This window comes from Polyodon spathula, chromosome 18, assembly GCF_017654505.1.
Source record: "Polyodon spathula isolate WHYD16114869_AA chromosome 18, ASM1765450v1, whole genome shotgun sequence".
Classification (NCBI taxonomy): domain Eukaryota; kingdom Metazoa; phylum Chordata; class Actinopteri; order Acipenseriformes; family Polyodontidae; genus Polyodon; species Polyodon spathula.
Genome location: NC_054551.1, coordinates 539,349 through 551,169, shown reverse-complemented (window position 1 = coordinate 551,169; position 11,821 = coordinate 539,349). Strand labels below are relative to the sequence as shown.

The 11,821-nt window shown below is 39.5% G+C and overlaps 1 protein-coding gene across 2 annotated transcripts; it reads left to right on the top strand.

Moving 5' to 3' along the window:
* The first annotated feature begins 1,394 nt into the window (after window positions 1–1,394).
* LOC121331092 (activating transcription factor 7-interacting protein 2-like) lies at window positions 1,395–8,718 on the top strand. Of its 2 annotated transcripts, XM_041278259.1 has the most exons (10): window positions 1,395–1,516; window positions 2,045–2,163; window positions 2,440–2,571; window positions 2,700–2,807; window positions 3,655–3,833; window positions 4,312–4,391; window positions 6,932–7,005; window positions 7,205–7,268; window positions 7,533–7,612; window positions 7,720–8,718. In XM_041278259.1, exons 2-10 carry the CDS (start codon window positions 2,047–2,049, stop codon window positions 8,128–8,130), a joined length of 1,245 nt encoding a protein of 414 aa, XP_041134193.1. In that variant the 5' UTR covers window positions 1,395–1,516; window positions 2,045–2,046; the 3' UTR covers window positions 8,131–8,718. The 2 variants fall into 2 exon arrangements, with proteins under 2 accessions (XP_041134193.1, XP_041134192.1); XM_041278258.1 differs by having other exon boundaries at window positions 1,395–2,163.
* The last annotated feature ends 3,103 nt before the right edge of the window (window positions 8,719–11,821 follow it).

Below are 11,821 nucleotides of genomic sequence, written 5' to 3'. Positions count from 1 at the left end.
TGCCCCCAAACCACTGCAAGGATTTAACACTATGTAACACAATTTTTGTTCCTGGGTAGTAAGTGTTATTTCCTAATTGCTTATGCCTCAAAAGTATAGAAAATGGCTATTATTCCCCACAAACTTTGCATTTGTGACCAGGACAGTGATATTTTGAAATTTACCTATTTCCAACGAGAAAACTGTCTTCGTTAAGCCAGAAAAAAAACAACGTATGAATCCAAATTAACATGTATTTATACTGACTACAAAATTATCATTAAAAATGACTACAAAAGATTTAGAAGTGAGTAGTTTTTCGAGATTTAAGATTATACTGTAAATCACTTTCACAAATCAGCCCCCAAATGTAGTCTCCTATCATGTTCTCGTTATACTGTCCTTGGTAGCGGCGTTCAAAGTCCAGTATATCCTGGTGGAAGCACTCGTCTTGCTCCTCCGAGTACGCGCTCATGTTCATCTTGAATGTATCAAGATGAGCATCAAGGATATGGACTTTGAGGGACATCCTACAGCCCACTGTGCCGTAGTTCTTCACCAGAGTCTCAACCAGCTCCACATAGTTTTCGGCCTTGTGATTGCCCAGGAAGCCCCGAACCACTGCGACAAAACTGTTCCAAGCCACTTTCTCCTTACTAGTGAGCTTCTTGGGGAATTCACTGCACTCCAGGATCTTTTTTATCTGTGGTCCGACGAAGACACCGGCTTTGACCTTTGCCTCAGACAGCTTAGGGAAGAAGTCTTGAAGGTACTTGAAGGCTGCCGACTCCTTATCTGGAGCTCTGACAAATTGTTTCATAAGGCCCAATTTAATGTGCAGTGGTGGCATCAGCACCTTCCGGGGGTCCACCAGTGGCTCCCACTTGACGTTGTTCCTCCCCACAGAGAACTCGGTCCGCTGTGGCCAGTCCCACCTGTGGTAGTGCACCTTGGTGTCCCTGCTGTCCCAAAGGCAAAGATAGCAGGGAAACTTGGTAAAATCGCCTTGGAGACCCATCAGGAATGCCACCATTGCAGCCTATTGATGCCATCTCAGAAAAATGCAGATATGTATCCACTTATGCAGCTGCAACTCAACTGAACTGGTGGGCTTAAGGCCTCTGTATTTATATTACTGGAAAGTTCTAGAAAGTTTTAGAAGTTACTCCAAGTTTACTCAGCACTGAATCTACCTGGAATGTTCTGGAAAATAAGTACATTTCAAAATATCACTGTCCTGGTCACAAAAGCAAAGTTTGTGGGGAATAATAGCCATTTTCTATACTTTTGAAGCATAAGCAATTAGGAAATAACACTTACTACCCAGGAACCAAAAAAAATAAATAAATTTGTTACACGGTGTAATCCACGCCCACTGCCTGAAAGCGGGGTGGGCTAGTTGTCAGGGGCGGGAAGCAAGAGGTTGTAACTTCACAATCTCTAGAGGGAAGAGTCGAGCCAAGAAATGCAGGGACACGCTCGTACTGTTTAAAATAGAGAAATACAAACTGCCATTACATTGTTTCAAGAGGGAATGGTAGGTATTGTTTTATATAACAAGGTCGGGGTGGTGACGAAGGCTTTAGGTTGCGTTGTTAAAAACCTTTTGAACTGTGCGAAAAAACAAGGTGCAATCACATCGCGGCCTACGGTGGTTCTACCGTTTACCTCGGATGTGGCATTCAGTGTGGCTATTAAAAATAAACGGAGCTTCAAGCAAGCTACAGGACAACGTGCCCCGAGGAAAGACGATGTGATTTGTGGCACTCTGGTGTAAACTTGGATTTTGTTCGTGTTTATTAAGACTCGGACAGCTTGTGGTAAGAGAGGACGTTTCCCTGGGGTAACTTCCGCTTGCTGGATTCGTTTCGTAAACGTCACCTTTTCAAGATGTGTTTTCTTTATAATTTACTGTACAGTTTGTTAAATTGTACGTAGCAACGTAAAACAGGCAGATTTGCTTGTACGGTCGGTATAAAGCGTTACATGTATGATAGTACTTTAAAATGTAGCGATTATACAGCTGGCCTTACAAATTAATCTATATATCATTCCCTTTGAGAAGCTATGGCTAAGCGAAAAAGAAGCCTTTATGAAAGCGCACCTTGCAAACGTTTGAAGATTTCTGCCAAAGACACGTCAGGATTGGAATCGGAAGGAAACATTAAAATGTCCTTGGGAGAGGTACGTTTTTAGTGTGTGATTCTTGGACAAGAGAACTGCTGTGGGCATTGTGAGAACCAAGCTTAATAACTGCTGTTTATTTAAATAAGTTTTTCATGTGACTTACATTTTTACACTGTGTGCATGCACTGTAAACGAGTTTATATTCTCGTAGTTTTACAGTGTATAATGCATGTTAATGCAGTAGATTGGATTGCATCTATAGATTTGTGTCACTTTGTGGTTGCCAGGCTTTCTCCAATATATTCTTACCACGATCTGTTTGTATTTCTGCAGGTTCAAGACATGGTTAAGCAGGAAGCTTTTGCTCTGTTCAAACAGTTTGATACCAAGTTTGAAGAACTGAATGAAAGAATTAAGAGAGTGGAGTGCAGCCCCAAACATGAAATGCTGGTCACGAAGTTGCAGGTATTATTTTTTACCAGGCATTATAGGGTTGTAGTAATGTTTCTTAAAAGCACTGAGTTTGAGAGTTTTTTAAACAAATGTTGTCAACTGTTTACTGCTATAGTTTATGTAAATAATTTTTAATACAGGCACACATTTTCAAAATAAAGAGAAGGTTGCAAGAGGCTTTGATTTCTGTGAACAAAGTGGCGAGACCCGTGAAGCCCAAGATTTCATCGGTAATCGTGCTAGATGAGGTACTTTGTTTTTATTTGATCTGTTTCTAATTAATTGATGTGTAACACCTACCTTGTCAAGGCTCCGGCCAACAGGTTTGTACCATTTACTTTCAGAATCTCTGTTCAGAAGAGAAAATAAATGACTGTCATAACTGGGGAATCTGGTACTCTTAACTTTCAGTTACACTAAAATAAGCCATCCAACCCCTCCAAGTTCCCCCTAGACTCCTCCATGTCAAGGAAACAGAATGTTCCACTCAGTTGTCTGACAGCCACATCCCAGGTGTGGCTGATGGCAGTAAGTGAATACATTCTCATTTACTCTGTGTACATGTAATTCATTTCACTGTAAATTATATTGGTAACAAACAAATATGGATTTTTGGCTTCTCCTTAAATGTAGCAGCGTCAGATATGTTGGTAATGTTTCTGTTCATTGTCTGCATGCTGGGTCACGTACCTCTTACTTAAACCGTTATCTTGGTACTGAATTCGGGTTTGGTTCAACCCCTGTTTAAACAATTAAATTGGTCTAAATTAAGACCCATTTATTTGAGCTGTTTAACCAGCTCTGTTTAAAGACTGAAGCTGCAAATTCAATTTTCTTTGTGAATTCATCTACACACAGTAGTAAGTAGTATGTTAGTATTTTGTAATCTTGAATATGCCAAAATGAAACCTAAAATAACATTTTATGTAGCATTTAAATTTACTATGCTCCTGTCAAAGTTCATATCAGTCATGTTCTTCTGGGGCAATAGATCATTCTTTTCTGAAGTGGTGACCCTTTTGAATATTGTAAAATAAACAATTCACTAAATGTCATTGCTGTCTGTTCCCACCTTGTGTTAAATCATTTTGTTAGAATGTACCAGAGGCTTCCACCTCTCAACCATCGTTGCCACAACCTCAGCAGTCCAGCACAGCAGGGACTCTGGCCCGGTCACTGGGTTCCTCATCCTCGCCCTCATCAGCAACTGTGCGATCTGCCCAGGTCTCTCTGTGTCAGAAAACAGATGGCCCTGACTGCATTCTAGCTTCTAGGTAATTGTGTTAAATGCTGGAATTGTAGACAGAGTGGCTGTGAGTGAAAAGTGTGTGCATCATAAGGCTCTCTAATATCGCATCTGGGGATGCGTATTCATGTAAATCACGGTCAAATTACTTAATGGGGGAATTCCTATTTTGAAAACTAACTTCATGGATGTTCAGGGCCCCAAGGATACAGAAGCCATGTTATTGCTTCTCTGTTAGTTTGGGGAACTACATATGTAATGTATTTGGGAATTATTTTGGCTAGTGAGGACTAAATACAAATGGCCCATTTTTAAATCATGTAAATATGAATTCTTGAGACAACTAGAAATTTTCAGACTTAATTTTAAAGCAAATAGTTTGCAAGTTAAACTTGAAGTACCGTATGTAAAACGGTATTGTTGTTCGCTTTCTGCAGTGTACCATTTCTAAAATGTATGATCTTGGAAAGATAAGATTTTTTTGTGATGTATAAAATCTCTCTTAGCGTACCAGAAGTTGTAAGAGTTGCTTCACCTTGCCGAAAAGAGACAAGTATTCTAGGAATACCAAGTGCAAGATTGTCAGGTAAAAAATCTTCCGGATGTTTTATGTCTTACAAACTGATTTTCTTTGTTTTTCTACATTTTATAAAATACTGTGAAATGAACACTAATAGCTTTATACTTGTTTTATTACACAGTTGCAGTTGAGTCTTTGCAATCAAATACAGCATCAGCTAAGGAGGTTGATGCAGGTTTTACATCATTCAACTCAAATGTTTCAGAGATATCCTGTCCTAACACACATTTACCAAAGTCTTTTTTGCAAGTTCTTGTACGAAACTGTTCCCATACTGAAAAGGACAGGGCCTCCACTTGGCAGTCTACTGCAAAAAGCATCAATGTCCAAGAGCTGTCGCTGGTTGACGCTTCCTTAAAATCTGCTACAAATGAGGAGTCCGTTAACCCACTTCTTGCTAATATGCAAAAGAGTAGTTCTTCTGCAAGAGATTTAAGACTGGCCATGACAGAAACAGTATCTAAAATAACATTTTCTTGTCCACAATTGCAAGGCTTAACTAATGTTGGTGTTTCTTATGTTGCACATCCCCTGCAACCTGCTTCTGAAAATAGAGAGAGATCCTTTCATCCGGTGTTAAGTACAAGCAGAATAAAGCTGCTACGTTGTCTGCAAAAAGAACACCGATCTCAAAACGTGGCCTCAGACACTGATCCTAATACTAAAAATCAAACCCTTCCTATTGCCAGCAAAGGTAATGCTGGACCTGCAAATTTTAGTCAAGAGTTGAAGAGAAATATATATATATATAGATATGCAGATATTCCATGAGAATGTAGGTGATCAAAATCCAGGAAGTTTCAAAATGCCCAGTAGAGTTCCACTAATTTTGAGGTCTGCCAAGAAGCAGATTTCTGCAAGGTCTTGTACTGAAACACATAATAAGCCACAGTGATAAACTGCCCCAGAATTATTTTGTTGAATTAACATCTTTTACAGCAACAAACGATCAGAAAAATAGATCTGGACATGACAAATCTATCTTTTTAAAATGAGTGGCTTACAGACATATATGGTTAATTCATCTGCAAAGCAAAACGGGTCCTTAACTTGAAGCTTTCTAAACTGTGGATGCAAAAGTACTTTGAGAAGGATTTCTGAACCTTTTACATTATCTGGCTGTACCAGTGAGGAACCAGGTAAATGAGCACAGTTGAGGCAATTGCAGATATTGAATATCTATGCATGAGATGTGATGTGCTGCTGGTTAAATGTTATTTACTAATCTCAAGCAGTGATCTGGTATATCGCTTATCGGGTTTATCAAAATATAATTCTTCACACACCCCCAGCAAAAAGGCAGTGCAAGAATCTACGCTGATTGCCAAAGCAAGGCGGCTTATATGAAGGTTGGCACATTAAGAAAAGGTGTGCTTTCAGGATTTGAGGAACATGTTTAGCATGATCTACAGACAGTTGGTAACATCCCTCCAGACAGTGAAGGTAATCTAGTTCATTTTAAAACAAAATTAGTGTTGTTGGTTTTAGATTTTTACAGTCTGTTAGATGCAGAGGATTTCCTGAGAATAAAGCATTATACTCCCACTCGCCACCAACCCACCTTCCCCTCTAAACTACCCGCTCCAACCGCCACGCCATCCCCCATACTCAAATCCCTTCCACCTCCCACCTCCCCCTCCCCCAACGAGACCTATCCATTCCCCCAATTACGTCCCCCACTCATACTCTCACCCACTACTCGCCATTACTACTAATTCCCCACGTCCCCCCCCCCCTAACCCTGCCCCCCCCTCCAACCTCCTTACTCTCCTTGAAACTCTTACTTCGAAATGCTTTGACCCTACGTTTTCATGACCCGCCTCGTTCCTATAGACTTAAGTACAAAATCCTTTCACTCCGACCCCGTGAGTATACATTGCACTCCTTGGTACTCATCACTCCACCGTCCCCACTCCGTTTAACTGTCTATAACTTATAGAATACGTACTCTGTACTTCCCATCCCCCACCCCCCCTTTCCAACACGCACTCCCCCCTGACCCAATTTACTTCTTCCCTATGACTACTTTCCTGAGGGGTGGGGGGGCTTCCTGAACTCCCCCCCCTTCCCTCCTTCCCTCCCCCCCGCTTAGTAATACGTGTGTGGGTCGTTTTGCCGATCCCGTCCCTTAGATCACAACGGTTTCGTTCCGCCAATATACTGACTTCACCTGACCGCTCGCGTACGTAATCGTCCTAACGCCATCGTTAACTATTGAAACCCACGTCTGTTCACCCCTTGGTACCGACCCGCTTGCGAGTTTGCAATGTTACTCACTTCAACTCCCTACAGTCCCCCCCTCCTCTACCCGCTTGTCTTCCCCGCTCTCCCGATACCCTTGACTCCAATAGTACTCCCCCCCGGCAACGCCGCAAATCCACTACCTTGTAGGTGCGCAGCTCAAACTATTATAACCAACTATCTGCACAAGTAGGGAATGGAATTCAAGTTGAGTATGGAACACTTCTGCCACCTGGTGTCAGGAGAACGCTGGTGGCGAGTTTGTGTTGGTTACTGCCTAACTGCGCTCTCAATTCAATTTCTAGTACTGGAGAAGGAAGTGGTGTGTGCTCAGAGCTCAGGGAATGGGCCTGAAGAGAATGCTGGGCTGAACAGACAGGTGCTTTTTCCCTTCAAGTGATTCATTACAGTTTGTGTTTATGGGTATTTTTTTCCTCTCCTAATAAAGTATTTTTCTCGCTCTTTTTGCTTAGCCATGTATCATGTTCCAACATAATGTGTATAAAACATTTTGTTGAAACGGACTTGAAAGCCTAGCAATGCATTTGCTCAATGTTTACCCCCTTTTTGTATTTTAGGCTTGCGTTAGTGATGTGGAGAAAATGATTGACCTCACAACAGACGATAATGACGACCAACTTGGTAAAAAGTGCAATCAGTCTTGGCTCCTGTTCACAAGAGGGGATGCATGCTGGAGCACAGCTAACAGAGTTGTTTCTCCAGTATACAGGATTATTTTTAATTCCATTAGCGAGTTCGCCAGATAACTCAGGTTGAAGTCAAAGGGAGATAATAAAGTTAATTCTCTAGCATGAAAACAAGGTTTTATTAGACAACCATTTTGTTTTAATTTTCCAGGCAATGAAGTGCTTTTTTATATTTATTCCTTTGCATATGAATCCACAGGTGGTCTGCAGCCAGCAGCAGTGAATGAAAGCAGTGTCAGTGTTGCACGTGTCAACCTGACACTCCGTTTACCAGCTAAGGTAATGTACATTGTTCAATAGCTTTACTGTAATTGCTTTGTGGTTTGTTTCTAACTGCTCCTGAGCAGTGGCCGTGTGCTGCTAATGTTTTTCAATGCGTTCTGCAGGATCCTGTTAGTCCTTCACGCACTTTGCCTCCGCTTCCTGAGACGGCTGTTCCTCTTGATCTGCCTGCTGTAGCTGCCTCCTTTAATATGCCTCAGAAACCTGAGCTGAAAGTGGCAAAAATTGAAAACCCCAAAGCAGTGGGCATACTGTGGGATTTGTCACAAGTTGACACCAGTGTTGCCTCAATTCAGAGCTACTGTTTATATGTTCTTCATGAGAACGCTAATGTTAGAAAGCTGCGCTGGAGGAGTATGGGAGTCATCAAAGCAATACAGCTTCCAATGTGTTGCAGGCTAACTAAGCTGAACCCTGGAAGGTATCATTTTGCAGTTGTTGGAAAGGATATTTACGGACGGTACGGACCCTATAGTGATATACAATCTACCACAGTCAGTGCTGTTGACTGTTAGGGGCGTTTCATTAGATGTTTTCTATTTGACGTGGGAGATACTGAACATCCATGGAGTAGAGTGGCTATTCCAGTAATGTCACTGTGTGAAATAATAAACGCAGCACTCCATGAAACTTAATATAACAAGTACAGTGTAAGAAAGGTAGGTGTGTTGAAACCTGAATTGGCAACAAGGTTTCATTTCCAGTGAATTTCACACTGGCATTCTTCGGTTGGATTTGAATACATGCACGAGCTATGTGGGAGCCGGTAAATGATGATCACACTACAGTAATGAACAAGTTTGATCTCTTTCAGCATACAGATAAGTGACAGCTTATTTATTGTTGGGTAGGAAAGAAATTGGTGTAATCATATGTTAGTTAAACATGGTGTAGCCTCTTGCAGAAGCTGATTTCAGGCTGCCTGTTGTATTCTTAACAAGTCTTGAAGTACTTCTGATTTGGAGAATCACAAACTGCATTCAGTCTAATTTGAGTGGATAGTGAATTGTTTTTTTTTACCCTCTTAATTGGTTGCATACTTTTGTATAAATTCAATATTTACAGTGTTTTACAACAAGTAATAAACATTACACTGGCACAAATTATTGTATTTTATGGTGCAGATTTTTTTAAATATAAAGAATGTGAACTGTAGAGATTGTGCAGTAAACTTGTTCCCAGACTTGTTTTCTGTTATTTTATTTAAATATATTTAGGCAAACGGTGAAATCCGCAGAGCCTTTTCAGTTAAAACTAATACTCTTCAAAATGCTAATGACATTTTGAAGTGATAAGCTTTGTGAATTACTCCTGAGATGTTTGGGGCAAAGTTTATCAATAACAAAGTTGTACACATTTTGTACAGTTTAAATTGTGTAATATTGGGCAGTTAAGGTGTTTTTTTTATTATTGTTTTTTATAAAAGAAAGTTTATTTGTGTACCATATTAATATGTGTTAATGTTTTTTATATTATATTGTTTTTAATAAAAATGGAAAATATAAAAATTGTCCCAAAACTGTGATCGTTAGACTTGTGCAAAGACAAAGCATGACACGTCAGACAGGATTGTTAAAAGACTCTACAGAATTGTAGGTAACATTTTTATATATATCTTTATATCCCCTATATATATTATATATATATATTCTTGACAGCTAGGCTGTACACATTTTGAGAAGTATTTTTAACAGGACTACACAGCACTAAAACGCAGTTTCTTCTTCGTACTTGTGCAGTCTTCCAATACTCCAGCACACTGAGATGTTCTTCAAACTGTTGACAATGAATCACGCAACACTATAGCTTACATATCTTTACCTACAAAGTTATAGAAATTTGTTTCCTGATAAGGATGTAAGGGACTACTTGGAAATAACCAATACTGGAAATAATTTTAGTTATGTCGGACTCATTAAAACGTCTAAATAAGACAATGAACGAGTTTCGGTTTACCTCTGACCGGGATATTCAACCATTTGCAGTTTATTACTGTTTGGTATTTCCAAATCCCCGTGATACAAGAGGTCATTACATAGGCCTTTCATTTAAATACTGTTTTGTATTTTTGACGGACTTTTTTTTTGATCACTTGTGATGGGAGCTTTCACAAGAAAAATCTCTTATCGATTTTTCACCCTCAATTGTGTGTCTCTAACAATAACCACTAGCCAGGTCTGTACACGAACGGACTGTGAGTTTTTTTACACCATCATGGAAGCCAGACTTTCATGGTGTTTTTTTAACGGTCTTAAACGTTGGTTCGAGGAAAAATTGTACTAATGAAGTTTGGTAAGTTGATGGTCTTCACAGTACTACACATTTGTCTTAGGGATTACTCCTGAACTTGAGAACTCTTTCCCGCAGGGAGAACTTATAAGTTCCTCTTTTCCCGAGGGCTTCCAGAGACTCCCGGACAACCAATGTTTACAAAACCTAGTCATCTCCATCTTTTGTGGAAAAATCTGGGGGAGTTTCCATGTTGGTTGTGCATTGCTCAAGCCAAATGGAAACTGGCCCTATAAGTCCTCAAGCTATTCTCCCAAACGTGCACGTGCATCACCACTTCAAGTGTAAATAACCAGACGGAAACCCTTCCAATAGAACCCCGGAATGTATAGGGCCACTTGGTGTCTCCAGTAAATTTAGAACACACATGGAAACTCCCACTGACACCCATTATCTGTGTCCTGTTGTCAATATTATGACAAATCGACTAGTCTGGTAGAACTTGCAGTTTCACACTGCTGAGCTTCAAAAACTTATATGAGTTACTTTTCAAATGCCCTTTTGAAGACAATTTGGCCTTTAAAATATAATCCATCAGACCCTTCGAAGTGTTAAGTGGCCTTGTGAATGAACGTTTCCAAGTGAGATGTCTGTTTATTTTTGCAATTGATGTGATGTTCCTCAATTTAAGTACACAAAATAGCTTTATTTGATCTTTTTTAAAGGAAAAAAAATGAAAGCCAGTCTCTTTTTTTTTCACTGGAAATTTATTCACTTTAAAAGATGCAATACAAAACCACAACACAAGGCACCAATAGCTTTACTGAGTTCCTGCCAAAACATCCATCCATCTTGATGCTGTCATAAGCTTTTTTTTTTTTTTTTTTTTTTTTTTTTTTTTTTTTTTTTTGCTTAGATTTACAAAATGTTTGACACGATTTAATTTCAAACCTTTTTTAATGACTTGCATCTGTACAGTACAAGCCTCATAGGAAACTTCAGTTTTTTTTCTGATTTTTTTAAAGGCGATACTTCATCCGACGAAGGTCTAAACCTTCAAAGCTGCCTTGAATATTCAAGAGTCTTCAAACTCAGCTCCTAACTTAGACAGGGTAGGTTCTGAGGCACTTTAAGATTAAATGTTTATGGAAGTAGCTGGTAGTGTACATTGACACCCATAAAGTTCAATCCATCAATCAATAAAATGTTTAAAGGGCGCTCTTGTTTTGATGTCTTTTATTTCAATTTGAATCACACGCTCTACTTTCAGTGTTATTGTCCTCGTCCTGTCTATCACGCCCCCCCCTCAAACAAAAATAACTCTCCTAGTGATGTGGGTTTTGGAGACTAGGCATAAATAATTTCTATTACAAGGTTATAACAATCATCATGAAGTCACCCACCCAGCCACACTTCATCTACACAAAAAGTCTGTCTTTAAACAGTCCTATTGGAAGAAAAAAAACTACTACATAGAATAATCTTCAATAGACCTGGCACAGTGGTGAGTGTGGTGTAGCTTGCCTTGTAGTTCCTAATCAAGACGCTTGAACTCAGGTCTGTAATGTTTTTTATAGTCTTGTTGATCTGCCTTGATTTTGTACCATGGGCTCACTGGCAATACGAATTCAGAACTTCAGTCTAAGATTCAAAGCATATAGCTGAACCTTCACTGCATGTACCAGAAAGAAACCCATTAACAGGTATAGAGCTACATAACGCACATGAATAGTACAGCATGTGCTGTGTACATTTTCAATCAAACGGTAATAATAACACTTCAGGTTTTTAAGAAAGTAAGCAAAAAAAAGTATTTTTTTCTACACAAAACCAAAACTGTTCCAAAAAGTTTAATTGTATAAAAACTACAATAAATACAACTTGAGTTGACATTTTGGTGTAATGTGTGCCCAGTAATGAATTGATGGCTTTTAAATTCAGAATCACAAGTATTGAAACAGAGAGCAAAGGCTCATG